Source organism: Muntiacus reevesi, chromosome 18, assembly GCF_963930625.1.
Source record: "Muntiacus reevesi chromosome 18, mMunRee1.1, whole genome shotgun sequence".
In the NCBI taxonomy this organism is placed as follows: Eukaryota; Metazoa; Chordata; class Mammalia; order Artiodactyla; family Cervidae; genus Muntiacus; species Muntiacus reevesi.
Window position 1 is genome coordinate 33109931 of NC_089266.1, and position 24212 is coordinate 33134142.

General features: G+C 45.7%; 1 protein-coding gene across 2 annotated transcripts in view; it reads right to left on the bottom strand.

The window, feature by feature from the left end:
- Positions 1-5366: 5366 nt before the first annotated feature.
- USP43 (ubiquitin specific peptidase 43) overlaps positions 5367-24212 on the bottom strand; it is a 48767-nt gene continuing 29921 nt past the window's right edge. The window contains exons 9-15 of one of the 2 annotated variants that reach the window (XM_065909375.1): positions 21254-21357; positions 20049-20126; positions 19136-19262; positions 18696-19032; positions 16086-16244; positions 14206-14370; positions 5367-6448 (exon numbers count right to left, since the gene is read on the bottom strand). In XM_065909375.1, the coding sequence (XP_065765447.1) occupies positions 5367-6448; positions 14206-14370; positions 16086-16244; positions 18696-19032; positions 19136-19262; positions 20049-20126; positions 21254-21357 (2052 nt within the window). Of the gene's footprint in view, positions 6449-14205; positions 14371-16085; positions 16245-18680; positions 19033-19135; positions 19263-20048; positions 20127-21253; positions 21358-24212 lie in introns of both variants that reach the window. The other variant, XM_065909374.1, reaches the window with a different exon arrangement.

Consider the following 24212-nt stretch of genomic DNA (forward strand, 5'->3'; position numbering starts at 1 on the left):
TGACCTGCATACAGATTTCTCAAGAGGCAGGTCTGATATTCCCATCTCTTTCAGAATTTCCCAAAGTTTGTGGTGATCTACACAGTCAAAGGCTTTGGCACAGTCAATAAAGCAGAAATAGATGTTTTTCTGGAATTCTCTTGCTTTTTCAATGATTCAACAGATGTTGGCAATTTGATCTCTGGTTCCTCTGCTTTTTCTAAATCCAGCATGAACATCTAGAAGCTCACAGTTCACATACTGTTGAAGTCTGGCTTGGAGAATTTTGAGTATTACTTTACTAGCGTGTGAGATAAGTGCAATTGTGCATTTTTTTGAGCATTTTTTGGCATTGCCTTTCTTTGGAGTTGGAATGAAAACTGACCTTTTCCCGTCCTGTGACCTATTCCCGTCCTGAGTTCTCCAAATTTGCTGGCATATTGAGTGCAGCACTTTCACAGCATCATCTTTTAGGATTTGAAATAGTTCAACTGGAATTCCATCACCTACACTAGCTTTGTTCATAGTGATGCTTTTCCTAAGGCCCACTTGACTTTGCATTCTAGGATGTCTGGCTCTAGGTGAGTGATTACAGCATCGTGATTATCTGGGTCATGAAGATCATTTTTGTATAGTTCTTCTGTGTATTCTTGCCACCTCTTCTTAATGTCTTCTGCTTCTGTTAGGTCCATACCATTTCTGTCCTTTATTGTGCCCATCTTTGCATGAAATGTTCCCTTGGTATCTCTAATTTTCTTGAAGAGATCTCTAGTCTTTCCCATTCTATTGTTTTCCTCTATTTCTTGGCACTGATCACTGAGGAAGGCTTTCTTATCTCTCCTTGCTATCCTTTGGAACTCTGCATTCAAATGGATATATCTTTCCTTTTCTCCTTTGCTTTTCACTCCTCTTTTCACAGGTATTTGTAAGGCCTCTTCAGACAGCCATTTTGCTTTTTGCATTTCTTTTCCTTGGGGATGGTCTTGATCCCTGTCTCCTGTACAATGTCACGAACCTCTGTCCATAGTTCATCAGGCTCTCTGTCTATCAGATCTAATCCCTTGAATCTATTTGTCACTTCCACTGCATAATGGTAAGGGATTTGATTTAGGTCATACCTGAATGGTCTAGTGGTTTTCCCTACTTTCTTCAATTTAAGTCTGAATTTGGCAATAAGGAGTTCATGATCTGAGCCACAGTCAGCTCCTGGTCTTGTTTTTGCTGACTGCATGGAGCTTTTCCATCTTTGGCTGCAAAGAATATAATCAATCTGATTTCGGTATTGACCGTCTGGTGATGTCCATGTGTAGAGTCTTCTCTTGTGTTGTTGGAAGAGGGTGTTTGCTACAACCAGTTTGTTCTCTTGGCAGAACTCTATTAGCCTTTGCCCTGCTTCATTCTGTACTCCAAGGCCAAATTTGCCTATTACTCCAGGTGTTTCTTGACTTCCTACTTTTGCATTCCAGTTCCCTATAATGAAAAGGACATCTTTTTGGGGTGTTAGTTCTAGAAGGTCCTGTAGGTCTTCATAGAACTGTTCAACTTCAGCTTCTTCAGCATTACTGGTCAGGGCATAGACTTGGATTACCGTGATTTTGAACGGTTTGCCTTGGAAACGAACAGAGATCATTCTGTTGTTTTTGAGATTGCATCCAAGTACTGCATTTCGGACTCTCTTGTTGACTATGATGGCTACTCCATTTCTTCTAAGGGATTCTTGCCCACAGTAGTAGATACAACGTTCATCTGAGTTAAACTCACCCATTCCAGTCCATTTTAGTTCTCTGATTCTAAAATGTCGACATTCACTCTTGCCATCTCCTGTTTGCCCACTTCCAATTTGCCTTGATTCATGGACTTAACATTCCAGGGTCCTATGCAGTATTGCTTTACAGCATTGGACTTTGCTTCTATCACAAGTCACATTCACAACTGGATGTTGTTTTTGCTTTGGCTCCGTCTCATCATTCTTTCTGGAGTTATTTCTCCGCTGATCTCCAGTAGCATGTTGGACACCTACCAGCCTGGGGAGTTCATCTTTCAGTGTCCTATCTTTTTGCCTTTTCATACTGTTCATGGGGTTCTCTGTAGAGCAGAGCCATGACAAGTCCACAAAATTGCATGCGGTTCACCATCTCCAATGAGCAGCACCCCCACTCCCCTCGCCAAAGACTCCATTTAGTCTTCACACCAACACTGAGTCACTGGAACAGCTGAAAAATCCATTTCACCAATGACAGAACTGAGGGCGGCCCTGCTGTTTCCGATAGTCTCGGCCTCCAATCTGGGCAGAAATCTGACCCAATCGTTTCCCATGCCCTGTTCTCCCAGCCTTCCCTACCAGGTCCCTCTAGATGGGAAAGTGATACCAGGGAACTTGGGCATCCTTGCTGAAGATGTGGCGTGGCAGATATAAGCACAGGGTCCAAGTGTAATTTCCTCTTCCTATTCCAAATCTATAGCCTTGGGCAAGTGCTCCCATCTGTGGTGTATTACAGAGAAAACTGCTAACAACTGGGCCCTGCTCATGATATCCAAGGGTGTTCAAAAGGGAGAAGCCTGGGTCACATGTGGGTCACAACCCGACCCCTTAGAGGACAAAGGAAGTGAAGCTGGGCTTAGGAAGAGCTTGGGAGTGAAAGATGATAAATGAGTGTCAACAGAGGAGAAAACCAGCAGGAGGACTCCTAGACTCCCGAAACCTGGGAGGACAAGTGTGTCTTCCCCATCACCTGAGAGCACGTGGATTAAGACTTGAAGAAAACACAGGCTTCTTTTGAAATGCACTCTGGTCCACTGATAACATACATCTCTCTCTGGTATCAGGTAGTGGACCCCCCCCCCCCGCCCCCCTGCTCATTTCCTCTGTCATCTCAGTTCTGTCTTGGAAATGGTGCTCAAAAGTACATCGTCTCTACAAATGACCCAATTTCACTCATTCATTATGCTATGGCTGAGTAATATTTCATTGTAAATGTGTTCCACATCGTCTCTGTCCATTCATCTGTCAATGGACATTTAGGTTGACTTCCATGTCCTGGCTATTGGAATCTAGAAATATGGTACAGATGAACCTATTTCATCAGGGCAGATGTAGAGAATGGACACATGGACACAGCAGGGGGAGGGGAGGGTGGGATGAACCGGGAGATTAGGGTTGACATTCGCTACCATGTGTAAAACAGCTAGTAAAATAGATGGTCTGCATAGCACCGGGAGCTGAGCTCAGAGCTCTGTGATGACCTAGAGGGGTGGAGTGGAGGGGTGGGTGTCAGGGAGGCCCAAGAGGGAGGGGATGTAAGTAAACATATAGCGGATTCACTTCTTGTACAGTTGAAATGAATGCAATATTGTAATTATACTCCAATTTTTCAAAACTACACAGTCTTTCTTATGGGGAAGAAAAAGAACAGTAGCAAAGACAGACAATGAGTCATGCTGAGTGTATGAGGAAAGACTTAATTTGAGTCGGGTGTCTTAAACAGAAAGGAAGTATTTCTGGAAAATGACTGTTGAAATAGAGACTCCCCAGTCACCTCACCTGTCAAGCCCTCTGTCTGATATCAACAGCTATGAGCTTAGATAACCAACAAGGAACGATGCTCAATATTTTTAATAACTTACAAGGGAATCTGGAAAAGGATTTCTCTATGACAGGTTTAGCAGCTTCCCCATAAGTGAGGCAATATTTGTTAAAACAGCTACTGAAAAGTGGGCAAAGTTCTAGGAAACAAGAGGACAGTCACCTTGAGACAGGCTGGGACCTGGGACCCTTTGCAGTGCTTGTACCTGGACAAATGTCCCAGAAGAACAGATACAAAGAAACTATCAGGGTACTAAAAATAACTGCACATATGGGCAGTCAGCCCAAATTCTAAACAAGAAGATGCAGAAAGGCCAAAACCCAGCTGCCACTTCTGAGGGGCAGGGAGCAATAGCAGGGTCCTGCCCGTGATCCCTGCACACAGCACCACCAAGGGGGTGGGCAGACTACCCAAGCCGCCCCTCAGACCCAACCACCCTCACCCCATTTAAGGGACCAGCCTACCCTCCACAGGGAGGGGAACAAGGGCACCTGATGCTTGCCTTTGCGCCCTCCTGCTGCAGCATGAGTCCCAGTAAAACCTTGCCTGAATTCCTCCTCTGGCCTGTCATCAACTTCTATCATTAAGGAGTCCAAGGACCCTGGTGATGATCCATCAAGACAGGCTCAGACTCTGGTCCTTGAAAGTACATGTTCTCCAGAGAGAGACCTGGTGAGACTTCTGTTTCCTTAGCAAACAGCAAGTCGTTTTAATTAAAAGTACTTAAAATTTTCAGAAACAACACAATCAATGACTTTCTGATATCAACAGCAATATCTGAGCTTAGATAACCAACAAGGAACTATACTCAATATTTTTAATAACCTGTAAGGGGAAAGAATCTGAAAAAGGATCCATCTATCTATAACTGAATCATTGTGCTGTACACCTAAAATGAACGTGACATTGGAAGTCAAATTATTAATTTTTTTTTTACTGTGCCATGTGGCATGCAGATCTTAGTTCCCTGACCAGGGATCAAACCTGTGCCCCATGCATTGGAAGTGCAGAGTCTTAACCACTGGACTGCCAGGGAAGTCCAGTTATACTTCATTTTTTAAAAAATGGTTAAATGGGGAAAAAAAGCAATGAGCTAAACTTATGCAGCAGAAACAAGAGCGTTTGTCTTGAATAATTCAGAGAGATATTTGCATGTTTCATGGATGAACTTTTATTAAAATTGTACATAGATCTCACAGTAAATTTTTTTAAAAAACAAGAACTTCCTTTTCCCCCTAGTATCAAAATAGTTATCTTTTTTAAATACCTTGAAAAACTTTAATACAATTGTTATATATTAAATACTCTCCTAAAATCTCAGTCATTTTTCTCCCATTCATTCTAGAATCCTGCTTTAGTGTTGCTACCACTTTCTTTTTTGGCATCCTTAATGCTTCATCCCAGAGAAACATCAAGAGGAAAAGATTTTCCTGTTAAGTCCATTATTTAAAAAAAAAAAAAGTTTAGGAGAAGCCAATGACAATATTTGATTTGGTACTGAAGATTTTTATGAATCATTCCTTAATACAAGTATGCAGGCCCTGGAATTACTTAAAACAGCAGTTCTTGCCCTGAAATGGTTATACTGACCAACCAGCACCCTCTGGTGGTCTGGAAACATACAAACAGCTAACACAGGAAGGTCTTTTCAGATGTTTGGTGTTGGAAATACAGACGCATACAGAAGTTTTTATTTTCAGGGGTCAAGACAACTGGCTTCCCCCAATCCCAGTCTCAACACAGATCGCCCACAGGTGCTCGGTGCAGAGCCGAGAGAATGGCAGCTCCCCCCAGGATGCAAAATCAGAAGCTGGACTCAGGCAAGGTTTTCTTCCGACGTAAGGACAGCGTGTGGTATTTCACCTTTGGCAAGGTACCGAAAGACGTCTGCTCCCCGGAGACACTCCTCTGGGATGTGCCCAGGGCACTGGCCCTCGGGGGCCTGCCAGTCTTGCGAGGGAGGAGCAGAGAGCTGGGCGCTGACCGGACGTCCCTCTCTCTTTCCAGGTGGCCGGCCGGGCCCCTGGCCAGGCTCTCTCGAATCCTGAGGGATGGAGACAAGCCTCGGGCCTCCCCATCCACAGCTGGGCTCTGCCTGCTGCTCATCAGGGAGACGGGGGCCGCCTGGGGGGCTGCCTCTGGCCTGTCCCTCTTCCTGATCTCCTTCTTCCAAAACACAGACCTCAGAAGGGTGAGGGTCCCTTGTGGGAATCTGTCTGTCTCGGGGTCCCTTCTCTCCCCATTACCTCTCATCTTGCCCGAGCTGTTTGGGTGACCGTCTGCACTCTTTCTAGGTAATGTCGCAGCATTTAGACCGTCCTTGGGGGAGGGTGCTTGGCCTGTGCTCCCGGTTAGGCCACTTCCCTTACAGCTTGTGGTCCTTTGGCCCTCAGGCCGGGCTCGTCTCCCATCATCTTCTGTTGAGGACATCACCGTGAGGGGCAAGTCAAACTGTTTGGGCAGCCTGATGTCCTGACTTGAGTTTTCCTTGGGCTTCCTGGCTGCATTCGGGCAATCTGAGTTTCCAGGGGCCACGCAGTGGCCAGGATGGCCAAAGGGGCAGGGCGCTGTGGCTAGCACCGTGTCGCTGGTTCGCCTACTGTCTTCACTCTCCACAGAGAGGGTGGCATGTGACTTCTGGTGACCACCGGCAGGACCCGTCAGCAGCTGCACGATGGACTGGCTCGTGGACCGAGGTCTCCGTCTGGACTCCAAGTACTCCACCAGCTCGATGGATGCGCCCAGCGGTTTCTCCCTGGGGCCAAAAGACCAGCGGAGGGGCATGGTCTTGAAGGCCCCCTGCTTGGCTCGGGAAGGTGTGGGCACCTTCATGCTGATGCTGCGACCTTGGATGCCCCGTGCCAAAGGCCTGGACTCCAAGCCTCCTGAAAGAGACACCAAGAACATCAGTACCTGACTTTTCCTCCAGCTGCAGTAAGAGTGGGGGCTTCCCTCATGGCTCAGATGGTAAAGAATCCGCCTGCAATGTGGTAGACCCAAGTTCCATCCCTAGGTCAGGAAGATCCCCTGGAGAAGGGCATGGCAACCCACTCCAGTATTCTTGCCTGGAGAATCCCATGGACAGAGGAGCCTGGCGGGCTACAGTCCATGGGGTCGCAAGCAAGTCAGACACAACTGAGGCAACTAAGCACCCAAGCGGTAAGAGTAGCCACATCCAACAAGCACTGACCAAGCACCTCCAATGATCAGGCACCATCCTGAGTGCTGGGGACATAGCGGTGAACAAGACTATGGCTCCTGCCCTTGGGAACATCAATGTTTTCATTCACTGTTTCGAGGGCTCCATTTATATACTTGAAGCCACAGGGTAAGCCAGAGCCAACAGAGGTAGCTACGTGCCAGGCAGTGCAGACTCCCGAGAAAACTCAGTCTCTGAGGCCACGGGCCTAAGATTTAAGATTCTTTTCATTCATCTTAAATGTGGCCATGGAACAAAATGCTCAGCAAAAATCCCTGCCTTTTCAGGTTAAACTAGGTGCTTGTACCTTTCAAATGCACCAATCTCCCTTAGGCTTAAAAAAAAAAGAAGAAAAGAGGATCATGTGTTTAATTTTATCAGAATTGCCAGATTCTCCATTGTGCATTTTGTGATATAAAAAGATGCTTTTGATATGTACTATTAAGGATGATACAGAGTCTAGAAAAAGAGTAATCCAACTTGCAAAATATATATATATATATATACAGGTATAAGTATAGATCTGTGCATATGTACATATGAAAACATACAAAGTATGGAGAAATAAATACTAAAATGACAAGGTGTCATTGGGGGTGCTGTTTTTTATTTTCTTCTTAATTCTTTCCTTACTCTCATCATTTCTAAAGGGAACATACATATATCCAAGACTGTGTATCTTTCCTGAAGACATAGTCAATCAGTGTCAAAAAAAAAAAAAAAAAAAACTTAGGCACTAACTTAAGCAAGGGGTGACTTGTACACTGAAAACTGAAAAACACTGCTGAAAGAAATGAAAGATGACATAAATGAAAACAGATCTTGTGTTCATGGATTTGAAGATTTACTATTGTGAAAATGTCAGGACCTCCCTGGTGGTCCATGGTTAAGACTCTGCACTTCCAAGGCAGGCGGCACAGGTTCAATTCCTGGTCTGGGAACTAAGATCCCACATGCCTCATGGCATAGCAAAAAAATAAAAATAAAATAGCAATAAGAACAATAAAATTTTTTTTTAAATCTTCAAAAAAATTGTCAATGTTACCCAAAGCAATAAATGGATTTAGTGCAATCCCTATCAAAATACCCATGAGGTTTTAAACAGAAATAGAAAAACTCATCCTAAAATTCATATGGAATCTCACGGGACCCCAAATAGCCAGTCACCAGAAAGACACATACTGTATGATTACACCCTAAGAGGGACTCTGAGCAGCCAAAAGCAGAGACGCAGAAAGTATAATGGTGGCTGCCAGGGGCTGGGGGAGGAGGGAACAGGGAATTAGTGTTTAACGGGTTCAGGGGTTCAGATTTACAAGATGAGACGAGTTATAGGGGTGGTTTTTGGTGGCCGTACAACAATGTGAGTGTGCTTAATACCACCGAACCGTACACTTACAGATGGTCAAGATGGCAAAGCCTGTTATGTGTGTGTGTGTTTTTTTTCCTGGTTTGTGGGATCTTAGTTTCCCAACCAGGGATTGAACCCAGGAACCTTGACAGTGAAGTCCAGTAGTCCTAACCACTGGATCACCAGGGAAGTCCCTGTTATATGTGTTTAACACAATTTTTAGAAGTTAAAAAGTTATTGGTCATTGTACCGTTTAGACGCCTTGATTTATGAGATGCCTGTCACCACTGAGAAAGGACCCTTCAGCTAAGCCCACGTGGCACAAGGACAGTTACCCTGGGTCAGGGCACCAGCCTCTTGCCCAGTCTTCCACTCTCACCACAGGGCACAATCTACAGCTCCCAAAATGAGCAGGACTGCAGCCACGAAAGCCAACCTCTGAGCTGTATGAAGGGGGCCGGGGGGGCGGGGGGTGCTCAGGAGGTCAGAGGAGCAGGTACGAGGGGTCCCCAAGTCGCCAGCCGGGAAAGCGCACAAGCAGGTAAGCCAGCCGAGGTGCACAGACAGTCCATCAACCCCACGGGCCGTCTGACAGCATCTCCGAGGTTCTGGAGAGCTTGCCTTTCAAGTTTTCCACAGATAATCTTTGGTATTTTTTATTTTTCTTTAAAGCACTTTAGATTAGCCAGCGATGGACACAACATCACTCCCAAATACTTTGTAATTCCAGTCCTAAATGATGTTGTTGTTCCATCATTGAATTCCCACACCTTGGAGGGAAAATAAATAAATAAAACAGTTCTGGGGGCTGAGACGTGTGGGAAGGTTTTGTTGCTGGTCCACAGCCCAGGGTTAAGGCAGAAAGAGAAGCTTTGTATTAGGAGTCACAGAGCAGTGACTTTCAGCCTTTCAAAATGGGAGGAGCCCCGGCAGGCGGTGGAGCCTGCTCTCCATCCTTCCCCCACCCCCGATCGAGGGGCGCGGGCACCCCGCATCCTGTCACGGGAACCGCAGGTGTCCACAAAGGACCCAGCTCCTCTTTCTCAAGACGCAGTGAGAAAGCACCTTGCCGATCAGGATTGGATTTCATTCTGTTTGTTGGATCTGAGAAGGAGCCAGAGCTTTGGCGGAGGGGAGAAATAAATGCAAAAGCACCCACTGGGAGCCAGCGCTTCCTGTTCACCAAAGACCTCGCTTTCGGGGAAGGTGGGGGGGGGGGGTTGGCGAGCGCTCCCCAACAAGAGAAGCCCCAGCACCGCAACGAAGAGTAGCCCCTGATACCCGCAACTAGAGGAAAGCTCTCGGGCAGCAATGAAGACACGGTTCAGTTCAGTTCAGTCGCTCAGTTGTGTCTGACTCTTTGCGACCCCATGAATCACAGCACGCCAGGCCTCCCTGTCCATCATCAGCTCCCAAAGTTTACTCAAACTCATGCCCATCGAGTCGGTGATGCCATCCAGCCATCTCTTCCTCTGTCGTCCCCTTCCCCTCCTGCCCCCAATCCCTCCCAGCATCAGGGTCTTTTCCAATGAGTCAACTCTTCGCATATGGTGGCCAAACTACTGGAGTTTCAGCTTCCGCATCAGTCCTTCCAATGAACACCCAGGACTGATCTCCTTCAGGATGGACTGATTGGATCTCCCAAGGGACTCTCAAGAGTCTTCTCCAACACCACAGTTCATATAAATAAAAATAAACAAGTAAATAAAAGAAAGGCTCTCTCAGGAGCCAAGGCCACCGGCCCTATCCATCACTCCAAGAACCACCCGCCACTCAGAAGAGGGTGGAGGGAAGCCTCTGTGTGCAGAAACAGAAAAGTAAAAACACACTTAACGGGGTCTGGCCGGAGAAGGACATGGTAATCTACTCTGGTATTTGTGCCTGGGAAATCCCACAGAGACAGGAGCCTGGCAGGCTAAGTCCATGGGGCTGCAAAAGACTCAGACACAACTGAAGGGACTAAACAGCAAACAAAGGGGGTCTGGCGGTCAGAGAATATGAAGAAACAGAACCATCAGAACAGGCTCTTTTGAGCCATCAAAGAAAACAGACAAAGGCTGTCAATGAGACTCCAGGGTAGAAAAACAGGAGACTGAAATATGTGACTTTCAGGTTTTAAGTTTCAGTAAATGAACTGAAGGCATTCAGGGTCACTGCTAAGACTCAGATTAGTGCCCTGAAGTGATCTTGAAATTTATGACATTTGGTACATTTCACAAATTCTATAATTGTGAAAGAAGCATTTCAAGCCACAGAGCAAAACGGCAAAGAGATAGAAATTGCAGGGCAAAGCTAGGGGACTTTTGAGGACGGATGTAGGAGAGTCAAGAGGCAAATAACAGGAATTTGAAAAGTAGGCAAGACAATAATTAAACAAAAAGAGCATTTCCTTAAAGAAAAGCCTGCACCTGGAGAAGGAGCGTTGCGAGTTCCAGACAGGGTTGAGGAACAAACACAGACCCAGGCATATTCTGGTAGGATTTCTAAACTCCAAGGTCAAAGCTTCCAGCCAGAAAGAACAAGTGACTCTCAATGAAAAAAAAAAAAGAACTTCTCACCTGCAACCTTAGGGCCTCATAGACCGTGGGAAAACGTCCACAGATGCCTGAGAGAAAAACAACTGTAACCTCAGAGCCCTTCACCACCAAGCTACCATATACTTCCCGGGGAAAGAAAACATTTGCGGCTCTGCTGAGAGTTAGACAGCACATCATGCATACCTAAAAAGAACTCTGAGCAAACACTGAAAAGTCAGCACCACGACCGCAATCAGAGGGTGATGAAAAGAAGACAGACAGCGGCGTCCCAGTGGACCCTGCAATCAGGTACCATCCAGCCTCCCGGGGAACAGGTGGTCTTAGGATGTGTTACACGAGGTTAAGTTTGTGAATTTGGGACAGGAAAGGGACAGCAAGAGGAATTCTGATGGCAATCTGGAACAGAGTAGGAAACCATCTCAGCAAAATCTAAGAGCTGGGGAATGACATGGGGGAGCTCCAGAAACAGACCGGAAGGAACGCGTGAGAACATGTCTAAGCTCTCAACTGGGGGGAATGGCATGGAAGCATCATACAGGTCATCTTATGAGGGAAAGAGAGAAGGCAGTGCTGAAACAGAATGACTCACGGGAAACAGCAGGCTTCTCGTATCCATATAACAGGACAATACATTTGATTACAAATATTGGGAATTATGAAGTAACAATAAGATGTTAAAGAACAGCACTTCCAAGTGAAGGAGGAAAAAAAGGGAACACATTGCAACATGATCAGATCACTAAAAATAAGAAAAAAAGAATGAGTAATAGAAAACATTTTTAAATGAAAGTTCACTATATATAAAATAGTTAACCAACAAGGACCTACTATATAGCACAGGGAACTGTATCAATATTTTGCAGTAACCTGAGAGGGAAAAGAATCTGAAAAAGAATATATAATACATATATATATTATATATGCATGTATGATAAGTGGCTTAGTCATGTCCAACTTTTTGCAACCCTATGGACTGTATAGCCAGCCAGGCTCCTCTGTCCATGGAATTCTCCAGGCAAGAATAGTGGAGTGGGTTGCCCTCCTGCAGGGCATCTTCCCAACCAGGGATCAAATCCATGTCTCTTACGCCTCCTGCATTGGCAGGCAGGTCCAGGAAATCACTTTGCTATGCACCAGAAGCTAACACAACATTGTAAATCAACTATACTTCAATTTTAAAAAAGGACATGGTGAAATTGAATACAATAATCGACTCACCTAACTGAATACTTAAGATATGAAGCTCACATTCCTCAAACAGACAATGTACATTATTGTGTACATTGTGTACACAGAACACTGACAAATAACAAATAACACTGACAAAATAATCATCGTGTACTTACTTGATCACAAAAAGGGCATCATTTTTGAAAACAACATTCTTGGATCACGATCCATAAAATCAGATATCAAGAATAAAAAAGTGACTAAAAACTCTTAAACAATTGAAACACCCTGATGACCTTCAGATCAAAGAGGAAATCGAAACTGAAATAACATACTATTTGGAAAGCACTGAAAAAGAGACAATAAAACCTTTGAGGCTTAATAAGAGCCATAGAGGAAATTCACCATCAGCAGCATCGACACTGAAATGCTTTAGTCCTGGGGCCCCTCCTCTGAAAGGACCTCAGCAATTTTTTCACATGGTCATGTTTATATATACAATTACACAAGAAAAGTGTTTCTATGTCCTTTTCTTTTTAACAGAGCCTCTCCTAAAGTTCACCCCCAATTATATAAGTTGTGGTCCCCATAAATTTGGATCTGTTCATTTTTGTTTAAATTGCTTTCATTATTATGCGGTCCCATAACCAGAGCTATCGGAAGGATCAAACTGCCAAGCTATCAGTGTTTCTCTGCAGGGGAACTGCTGGCACTCAGGAAGGACAAGTCTATGCTGCGTGGAGCCATCCCTGAGCATTGCAAGACATTTAGCACCGTTGCCCCCTAGGGACTAAATGCCAGTTGTCCCTTCTACTCATTTTGACAATAAAAAAAATTCTCCCACATACCCATAGGGAGAGGAGGTAGTACTAAGTGAAACTGTTAGTCCCTCAGTTGCAATCCCATAGACCGTAGCCCACCAAGTCCTCCATCCATGGAATTCTCCAAGCAAAAAAACTGGAGTGGGTTACCATTGCCTTCTAAGGGATCTTCCCAACCCAGGGATTGAACCTGAGTCTCCTGCATTGCAGGCAGATTCTTTACCATCTGACCCACCAGGGAAGCCCAACCACTGTTGAAAACCTATGGGCTGGATTTTGTTGTTGTTTTTTTTAATAAATTTATTTAATTGAAGGCTAATTACTTTACAATATTGTAGTGGTTTTCATACATTGACATTAATCCACCACGGGTGTACATGTATTCCCCATCCTGATCCCCCCTCCCACCCCCCTCCCCATCCCATCCCTCTGGGTCATCCCAGTGCACCAGCCCTGAGCACCCTGTCTCATGCATCAAACCTGGACTGGTGATCCATTTCACATATGATAATATACATGTTTCAATGTATGGACTGGATTTTGATCTTGCCCCAGGCTTAGTACTCACAGGAAAATAAGGATGGATATTTAACCATCTCAGGGCGTCTCAAACAGGTTCCAAATCTATCACCATTGTATTCAAACTCCAAGAGGGAACGCTTCTTTGGAAGCAAGGCCCTGACCCATGTCCTAACTTTAAACTTGAATTTGGAATTCACTAATTCATACATAAGAGCCACAGAGCCAGGATTCTGGCAGCCAGAAGGAGCAGGTCTTCCTGCAGCCCAGCTACTGTACAGCTGAGCTTGTGACTGGTTATGTCTGAGGTTCAGCTTTCTCTTTTATAAAAGGGCGATTATCTCACTTCTCCCAGAAAGCTGGATGAGGAGATGAGTTACGTAACGTGCCTGCAAGGGTGTGGAGGTCAGTGACTCTCCAATACTATTTCTCCTCCCACCCCACCCCTCTCTGTCTCTCTGGGGAGTTTTCTAGAGCTATGCCTGCCCCCTGTCTGGGTATTATGTTGGAAAGTTGGCTGTCTTTTGAAGTTGCCTCCTTAAGCAATATGAAACACCCCTTTTCTTGGGAGAACTGAGAAATGGCCCAAGGTCCTAAACCTCTGGACAGACCTGGGGTGAATTTATGAGCTTGTCAGAGGCTCATGCTAATGGGGAATGGACAAGCTTGGGAAAGAATGCCTTTTGTTTTTTGTTCAACAGACACTACCCTAAAATGTGCAGTCATAAAAAAATGTGCACAGATAAAAAACGTGAAGAGAAAAGAAATGCCCAGATAGGGTGAGTCAGAATATAATGCACTGGGACTTCCCTGGTGGTCCAGAGGCTAAGACCTGCACTCCCAATGCAGAGCGCCCAGATTCCATTCCTGATCAGGGAACTAGATCCCACACGCCCCAGCTAGAAGTTTTTAATGTTGCAACTAAAGATCCCGTGTGCCGCAGCCAAGACCCAACACAGCCAAATAAATAGACAAATATTCTTAAAAAAAAAGAAAAGAAAATGAAAATAAGATCAGCAAATTTAACCGACATGATGAAACATACCCTTCTCCTGCCTGGGCAGGCTGTTGGTGCAGAAGGCAGGCTCGGGCAACCGGGGCCGTGCAGGGCCAGGGGCAGAGCTCCAGGACAACAGGCTGCCCCTTGTGCTGCCGTTACTGCTCCCGAGTCGGAGGAGCCAGTGGTCAGACAAGGAGGAGCTGGTGGAACCTGCAGAGGGAACACAGAGAGGGTGGGCTGGACCATCCTTCAGGGCCCCCAGAACACTTCTCATCGCTAGATTCCCATCCCCGAGCCCGGAACTACAGAACCAAAGCAGAGCTACAGAAACGAAAGTGAATTGCTAGAGGAGAACCTATAACTGATGAACCATAGCTTCCCTGGTGGCTCAGAAGGTAAAGAATCCGCCTGCAAAGTGGGAGACCCAGCTTTGATCCTTGGGTCAGGAAGATCCCCTGTAGAAGGGCATGGCAACCCACTCCAGTATTCTGGCCTAGAGAATCCCATGGATAGAGGAACCTGGGGGGCTACAGTCCATGGGGTCGCAAAGAGTCGGACACGACTGAGCAACTACACTTTCACTTTCATCTTTAATAAACATAGCTCTCAGGTTGGGTTAAGCGATTATTTCCTATTAAGGACCCACATCCCTTATAACTGCCTCTCCCTTCCTAATGGGACTAATGCAGGGTTATACTACACAACCTTAACACGTTATGGACCTGAGATGTACTAATGTGTCTTTTGTTACCTGAACGTTATTGACTGGCAACACATCAATATGTTTGTAGAGAGTGATACAATTAACATCACCCTGACAATTTGTTAGAGCTTAAAATTGATCAAGGGTTTATTATGCAACTTACGAATGTCATTATCATTCACATTTTGCTCCCTTAGGTTTTTCTTCCAACCTTGTGTGTAGTCTAAACTTGAAATTTCTAATAATGACACATCGCAAAATTTTGAGTGAAAAAGAATTTTTCAGTAAATTCTATGCTGATGGTCCAAGTGACATATATACTAGTGTCTCAGAAGATGACAGTTCTTCAGAATATAGTTCTGAGTCAAACAATGTAAATATTAGGCCAACAAAAAATGGAAAGTGAAAACAAAACTCATGATGCTAAAGAAGGCTCCTTTGCTTCTACAGAAGAGAGAACGAAAGACAACATTTTATGAAAATCAGAAAACCACAGTTGTGTCAGATGTAACAATTAAACATCATAACCCTCAAAGTGTTAATAAAATAACAGAACTAATTTTTGGCTGACCAAAATAAAAATCGGTGGCCACAGCAATAGTTTCTGCAAAAATCCCTCAGTCAATCATGAGCTTAATTAAGATCAAGCTCATATGAGCAAGAAAGAAAATATAGAATGCCACGCTCCCAAAAGTCACCTGTCACAGGAAAAAAATGTTATTCCTGTTCCCGTTCTTGGATCGCACTGTGTCCCGCCCACATCTTTACAAACGGGACACAGTTCTGTAGGGCTGGACATGCTCTGGAAAGTGAAAGTCGCTCAGTCATGACTGAGTCATGGACTCCCCATACAGTCCGTGGAATTCTCCAGGCCAGAATACTGGAGTGGGTAGCCGTTCCCTTCTCCAGTGGATTGTCCCAAACCAGGGATCGAACCCAGGTCTCTCACATTGCAAGCAGATTACTTACCAGCTAAGCCAGCAGAGAAGCCCAAGAATACTGGAGTGAGTGGCCTATCCCTTCTCCAGCAGATCTTCCTGACCCAGGAAACAAACCAGGGTCTCCTTCATGGCAGGCAGATTCTTTACCAGCTGAGCTACCGGGAAAGCAGACAAAGCTTCCTCTTTCAGACCCTTGCCGGACCTATCCTGGTCCTTGATGTGACTGAGCATCTTGCATTTGTCCAGTCCCCCCCTCTTCCAGAAGGAGCGGCAGTACCTACCTCTCATGGAGCTGCTGGCTGACCACGGAGGGATGCTGTTCCTCTTCTGATAAAACAAGATGTAAGCCCCTCGTGTATTGACCTCGTCTTCTAGAAGCGGCTCCACTGTGCTGTCATCGTAACTGTACCACTGGCCGTCCAGAGAGTTCCGGCAGTAGGCTGCGAAGGTCCAAACCCCAAGTCCCCATTAATTGGAGCCCCCCAAAGCAGGAAGAGATTTCCCACTGGCATGGCTGAAAAACAGATATTTGTCATAGAATGAGAAACATCGGTTCATTTTTAGCCAGAAAGGAATTTGGTGGAATCAGAAAGGATCAACCAGTTATACATCCAGATGCTCACTGATAAAAAGTGGGTTGTTACCACACAAGCTGAATCCTTATGTTGTAGAGATTGTTCAAGCAAAATTTCTAATAAAAGTATGTCCTGAGTTATTTATGGGGGGCTTCCCTGGTGGCTCAGATGGTAAAGAATCTTCCTGCAATGCCTGAGACCCAAGTTTGATCCCTGGGTCAGGAAGATCCCCTGAAGAAGGGAATGGCTACTCATTTCAGTATTCTTGCCTGGGAAATCCCACGGACAGAGAAGCCTGGTGGGCTACAGTCCATAGAGTCGCTAAAGAGTCAGACATGACTGAGCATCTAACACTTTCACTTTTTTCAGGTAATAATGCTAACGGTCATCCTGGTTCTCTTGAGAAGCTTCAAAATGCACATCTCTGATTCAGTATGCAAGGAAAATATGCAGTTGGGATTATAATTCACTTCTTTCCTACCTAAGAACTGTAGTCAAACATCTAAGAAAATGATCATAGATAAGATTCTCACCACCTTCCAAATAAATATAAGAAATATTCCTCTCCTTTCCCTACACATCTCAGTAAATGGTACCATAACATACTAATTCAGGAGTGAAAGCCAGCTGTTTTCTGCAATGGGCCAAATAGCCCATCTGGCCAATTTTAGGCTCTGCAGGTCACCTTTGGCCACCTACGGTCTCTGTCATATATTCTTCTTGCCGTTATTTGGTTTGTTTTGTTTTTTGTTTTGCTTTTTTACCCCCTTTTAAAATGTAAAAACCATTTTTAACTCATGGACCTAATGAATATAGGTGCCAGACTGGATCTGGCCCATGACCCACACTTGGCTGGCTTTTTTTTTTTTTTGGCTGAAACTCATGGCATGTGGGGTCTTAGTTCCCCGACCAGCAATTGAACCCACATCCCCTGCTGTGGAAGCACAGTTGACTGATTTGCACTGGCTCAAACCAGGCACGAAAAGTTCATCTTTGCTCCTGCCTCTCTTCCATCCCATGCTGAGTCCAAAAGCCAGTCTGACCAATCTCTTTCCCAAATGTGTCTTGAAATACCCTATCATCACCCAAGTCCCAGCCACCACCATCTCAGACTTGAGGCCCAGAAACACCCTCCTAACTGCAATTCCAGCTTACATTCTTGCTCCACCCAATTATCTGCTCGAGTTAAGACCTCACTTTGTGAACTCGATTATGTCTTTATTCCTCTGCTGAAAACCTTTTAATGACTTCCCACCACGGTTTGGAAAAATGCAATCTCTTTTCCATGGCCTCCAGAGTCTTGGGATCCAGCCCCATCTTGACTTACTTCCCCCTTAAGTCACAGCAGCCTTTCATCAATTCTTAAACCACAAACTCTGCCTCTGGACCTTTGCACATGCTAGCAGCACTGCCCATAATGCTTTCCTACCATTATTCACACGGCTAGTTCCACGTCATCTTTCCTAAAGGTAACATGCTCAGGCAGGCCTTATCTATATCTCAGACACATCAACCAATCACCTTTTCACGATACCAAGTAGTGAAAGTGTTAAAGGGACAAGCACCTTTTTATTTCTGTGTCTGAAATTAGTCCCATGAGGGCAGGACTCCTATTCATCTTGTTCATCACTTAGGCTCCAGCACTTAGCCCAGGGTTTGTCATAGAATGGGGACTTCATAAATATTTGCTCAATGAACAAATGAGTGATGATCCTGGTTGTTTATACGGTTCAGTGTTTTCCAAATTGCAGGTTCATGAGTATACTAGGAATAGCACACTTTTCAAAAAACAAAATATTTCCAAGAATTTTTTCCAGAAATGACCTAATTTATATTAGTGTAGAACAGACCAGGGTATGCAATTATGAACTGAGCGGGCTGCCAAGCTCTTTGTTTCTGTCCTTCCATCCTTCATTCACTTCAAGTTCCTAGGAGGCAGTAACAATTGAATGTACCCCATAGAAATAAATACCAAATCTGATAAGTGGGAGACTTTGGGCTGAATCACAGATGAGAACAAATAAGAAGCTCTTTGGGTTTCACCTGATATGGTGAAAACTTGGGCTGTAACTAACTTTCTATCCTAGCCACCCTCCTAATCCTGCCCCATGCTTGGACCAGCACCCTCTACCCTCTGGCAGGTTCCAGGCATGCAGCGGGTGAGGGGTCAGCTGGTGCTGAGTGCCCGAGTGAACTTGGTATCCCATGGGTGTCCCTTCCCACGGTATCTGGAGGCCCAGGCCACGGCCACGAACGTGGCCATAGCAGCAGCAGCAGCCATAGGCCGCGAGGCAGGCTCACCTGTGTAATGCCCACCTTGCAAACTGCCGTGGTGGTTGCAGACGGCGTAGAGGTCGTACAGGAAGTCCGGCGGGTAGCTGGTGGGCAGGCAGGCCGGCTGCTTCCAGGAAGGAGCCCAAGCGCCCGGCATAGCCTTGGGGCTGGTGCTCCTCTGGGCCACGTGGGGAGCCATGTCGAGCCCGGCGAGCGGGAACTTCACCAGCGTGGAGAGCTTGTTCCTCCTCTCGCCCACCTGGCAGAAGCGCTTGAGGTGGATGATAAGGATGTCGGGCAGGGTCCAGAGGCTCAGCTTCACCACCCCCTGCTGCAGGGCCTGGCAGTGCGGGCACCGCCACGCGTCATCCTGGGCCAGCTGGAAGGGAAGCCACCAGGACTGTGAGCCCACCCACCGACGGGCCCTGGCACCCCCCGCCCCCCCCCCTGCCCAGCCAGGGCGCAGACCCCCAGGGCGGGACCTGCTCCTCCTTGGTGTAGAACTGGAAACACTCGTCCAGGGTGCAGCTGTGCTGCTGGTGGGCCTGCTGCTGCCGCCTCACACTGTCCGCGTCCTGCACCCGCTCCTCCTGGGGGCTCCCGAACAGGCTGCGGGGGGAGCCGACAGAGGCCGTGTGGGTGTCTCACCTCCCCGCCCTGCCCGCCCCACCCAGGGGTCTCTACTCCCAGCTAATGGGGTGCAAAGCATCTCCTGTGGAGTCAAAGGCCCCCTTCCTTGGGCTCCCGGAGCGCCCACTCTCTTACTGGAATTCTCAGTCTCCCCCACCAGCCCTGAGAAGGACCAAGCCCTTGGCCTATACATCTTTGTTTCATGTGAGGCACGGCCTGGCACCTAGTTGAGATTAATAAACCCTCGCCAGGCTGAACAGTGTCCTTTCCCAATGTTGGAAGATGCCCTCAGGGTTAGAGATGCAGCCACACTGAGTGATTAAGAATGTGCACTTGAGCCCGACGGCCTGAGTTCAAAGTTCACCTCTGCCAGGCACGGGGAGCAACCGTTTAACCTCTCTGTGCCTTGGTTTCCTCATCTGACAAGGTGGATTCGAGTCGGCCCTACCTTACAGAAAGTGATGCATGAAATATCCTACAGGAATGAAAAGTGCTCAGAGCAGTGACTGGCCAAGTGTCACCTCACCATTTACAACTGTGACCGTGACCGCCACGGCCATCACCCACCGACATCATTATACTAGTCCTACTGCTGTTGTTTACAGACAGACAATTGCCACCGGGGGTTCGTGGAAGAATGGGCCACAGTGCATCCGGGAAGCTTCATACACCCCACGGTGGCATCAGGGGAGCTGGCACAGGAAGGTCCATTATGCACGAACAGGCTTTGTCTCCCCTGCTTGAGCTGGGCTCTGCTGGACTCACCGCTCCTTGGTGTCAACGTCCCACTCCACGGCCAGTTTGATGTGCGGGGGGCCTCCTGGCCTCCTAAGATGCAGAGCCCTGATGAGAGAATAGGGGGCCCATCCAAGGCATGGAGGCGGCTTCCCACTCTCCCCACCCTCCCCACCCCCAGGACGGATGTTCCCAATAGAAACGTCCAGAGCTGCATGGAAACCGAGGTTGGGGGCCTGGGGAGGCGCTGTCTGTGGAAGGCTTGGTCCTTCATCTACCCTGAAGCCTCTGTCCTCCCTGCCCTGGGAGCTGGCGAGCTCTGAGGGTCTGGTGGCTGCCCGGCCATGGTTCAGCGCTCCCCCTGCAGCCCCAGCCACCTGCTCAATGTCAATAGGTCTGTCCTGTTTGAACATCCTACACACACACCCAATTCTGATGATGCCCAAAATGAGCTGCTGGGTTTTCCTCCACTGTGAAGTGAAAGGAGCACCTTCGAGCCCACCTCTACGACCTAAAAGGTCTTCTCCTTCCAAAGCTGTCCAGACCCAGAAAATCTCATCAGCCCATTGCTCTTTCCAGCTGTTTTCACTCAGCCCGTTTCAGAAGAAACTGGCTGGCCTTAATGCAGAAGAAAGTGGAAGACATGAAATCAACAAGACACATATAGACAAGCGATGGGAGGGTCTGCCCCTTGAAAGAAGGTTTTGATTGTATTGCAAGAAAAAAGTGGAGATGTCACAAGAGTCCCCAGCTGTCACCAAGATGATTTTGAGGGACTTCCCTGGGAGTCCATGGTTAAGACTCTGCGCTTCCAATGCAGAGGGCATAGGGTTACATCCCTAGTCAGGGAACTAAGATCCTGCATGCCATATAGCATGGCCAAAAAATAAAAATAACTAAAATAAAATAAAACTGAAACTATAAAAAAAAAAAAAAACCCAAAAACCCAGGGTTTGAGTTCATGGAAGGTATACAATCCTTAACTAGCCATGTGAGTGTGAATAAGTCCTCATCTTTGGGAACCCCAGTGTCCCCTCCATCTCTGAAGTGGCCATCAGTCCTGCTTAGACATAAGGACTGGAAGCACAGAATGTATACAAGGACCTAACCCAGTCGCTAGTGCTAAAGACCAAGGGCAACTGATTGTCATCAGTTTTACTGATACACAGCCTTGAAGGAGTCTTGTCAGACAAGAATGTATTCATTCTCTTACCAGGTCTGGAACATCCCCTTACCTGTCAACTGCCCAGTGACAGAGGGGCCGACTGTCCTGTGGGGACAAGTAGCTGCAGGCCAGGGAGAGTCCCACGACCCGGATGGAGAATAGTGACCCCAGGTTCTGCCAAGCCAAGAACAGGAAGCAAGTCAATGTGCATGTTGGTGTGAATCAGATGGTTATGTGCAAAGAAGTTACTCAAAAAATGCAACTTTCTGATTAAAGGGTATTTTGAATATGTCCTTAAACAACTGTTTTCTAAACCTGGAGATATAAAGGCTTTAGTTTTTTTAGAAGATATACCCTATACCTTTTAACATAGTAATCTAACACCATGTAACGTTAAATTTTCTGAAACAGTGAACATAGTGATTTAAAATAACATTTTAAAAAATAAAATAACTCATGGTTAATTGAAGCAAATGTTGGCACAATAAATGGGAAATTAAATCAATTCTGGTCATCAATTATTAATAGGCAATTTATCAAGATGATTATCATCGTCACCAGATTACCAAAGTGAGGCAACTATCTAAAAGCAAGCTAGTGTACATTTTATTTATCAAATGCTAAGTATTTGTACACATTGAAATAAGCCACATAAAAGAAATGTCACCCATGTTTTTATTCTAAGATGTACATTTTTTTCATATTCTAACTGTTCTGAACTGAAGTGAACCTTGAAAGTAAAAAGTGAAAGTGGAAGTCACTTAGTCGTATCCGACTCTTTGCAACCCCATGGAATTCTCCATGGAATTCTCCGGGCCAAAATACTGGAGTGGGTAGCCTTTCCCTTCTCCAGGGGATCTTCCCAACCCAGGGATCGAACCCAGGTCTCCCACATTGCAGGTGGATTCTTTACTGTCTGAGCCACCAGGGAAGCCAAGTGAACCTTAAACAGCATTATTTGCAATAGTCAACAGGTAGTAGTAACCCAAGAATCCATCAACATATGAATGGATAAACCAAATGTGGTATTATATACACACAAGGGATTCCCTGACAGCTCAGCTGATAAAGAATCCGCCTGCAATGCAGGAGATTCCAGTTCGATTCCTGGGTCGGAAAGATCCCCTGGGGAAGGGATAGGCTACCCACTCCAGTATTCTTGGGCTTCCCTAGTGGCTCAGCTGGTAAAGAGTCTGCCTGCAATGCGGGAGACCTGGGTTCGATCCCTGCATTGGAAAGATCCCCTGGAGAAGGGAATGGTTACTCATTCCAGTATTCTGGGCTGGAGAATTCCATGGACTATACAGTCCATGGAGTCTCAAAGACACACACAATGGAATATTACTCAGCCTTAAACAAGTAAATTCAATGCATGCTGCAACATGAATGGATCCTGAAAACATTTTGCTTAGTGAAATAAACCAGATGCAGAAGGGCAAATATTGTATAGTTCTGTTTATATGAGATACACAGAGTGGTCAAATTCATAAAGACAGAAAGTAGAATGGAGGTTCCCACAGGCTAGGGGCTGGGGGAACAGGGAGTTGTTAATAGGTATAGTTTTTGTGGGTATGATGAAAAATTTAGGGGGTATAGTGGTGATGGCTATGCATCATGAGGAATACAATTAATGCACACTTGTGAATGGTTAAAATTAATGTTACATGTGTTTTACCACAAAGTTTTAAAAAAATCAAGTCAGGGGTTGCCTGTATCAGAATTTTGCAGGCCCCACTGACTGCTTGATTGGTTTCTAAAACTGAAATGGCTATAGAGGTGCTGAGGCAAAAGTACATAGGAGACCAGGGGGAGACTAAAAACAGCTGAGTTCAGTGTTTGTATGAAAGCAGTTCTGTCCACTTTCAACAGCAAGGAGCACAGGGTTTGGGGAAGGCCAAAGCTATTACTAGATATTCTGACCTACTTAGGGAGAAATTCGAGTTTCTAATTTGGGCAGATCTGCCGGGCAGTTCATGGAGCAAAAACCCTTTGGAGATAAAGATTTGATACAAAGGTAGAAAAGGTCATTAACAAACTGATATTTGGGGTAAATCCTGAGTCAATATATGGTTTTCCCTGGGAAGGAAAGCACACGAATTATGAATAATTATGAAGAAATCCCTTTGAAATGTTTGGGACATCCTCCAAATGGGAAGTTTGTACTTAGAGAATAATTGGGGGAAAACGAAATTCTGAGGCTACTGAACTGTCCCTAAAAATGTTAAAGTCGTCTGTGCCAAGCAGCCATCAGAACAACTTCTGATACTATTGGGGCTAAAAGGAATGGTTTTAGGGAATTCCCTCATGGTTCAGTGGTTAAGACTTCGTGTTTCCAATGCAGGGGGTGGGGTTCTATCCCTGGATGGGGAACGAAATTCCACATACCCCATGGCATGGCCAAAAAATAAGAAATGTTTTTAAAATTTGTTGCTTTTATTTGGAAACTACCAGATTCTACACATGGACATCACTAGATGGTCAATACTGAAATCAGATTGATTATACTCTTTGCAGCCAAAGATGGAAAAGCTCTATACAGTCAGCAAAAACAAGACCTAGAGCAGACTGTGGCTCAGATCATGGGCTCCTTATTGCCAAATTCAGACTTAAATAGAAGAAAGTAGGGAAAACCACTAGACCATTCAGGTACGACCTAAGTCAAATCCCTTACGATTATACAGTAGAAGTGACAAATAGATTAGATCTGATAAACAGAGTGCCTGAAGAACAATGGATGGAGATTTGTGACACTGTACAAGAGGCAGGGATCAAGACCATCCCCAAGAAAAAGAAATGCAAAAAGGCAAAATAGTTGTCTGAGGAGGCCTTACAAATAGCTGAGAAAAGAAGAGAAGGTGAAGGCAGAGGAGAAAAGGAAAGATACACCCATTTGAATGCAGAGTTCCAAAGAATAGCAATGAGAGATAAGAAAGCCTTCCTCAGTGATCAATGCAAAGAAATAGAGGAAAACAATAGAATGGAAAGACTAGAGATCTCATCAAGAAAATCAGAGATACCAAGGGAATACT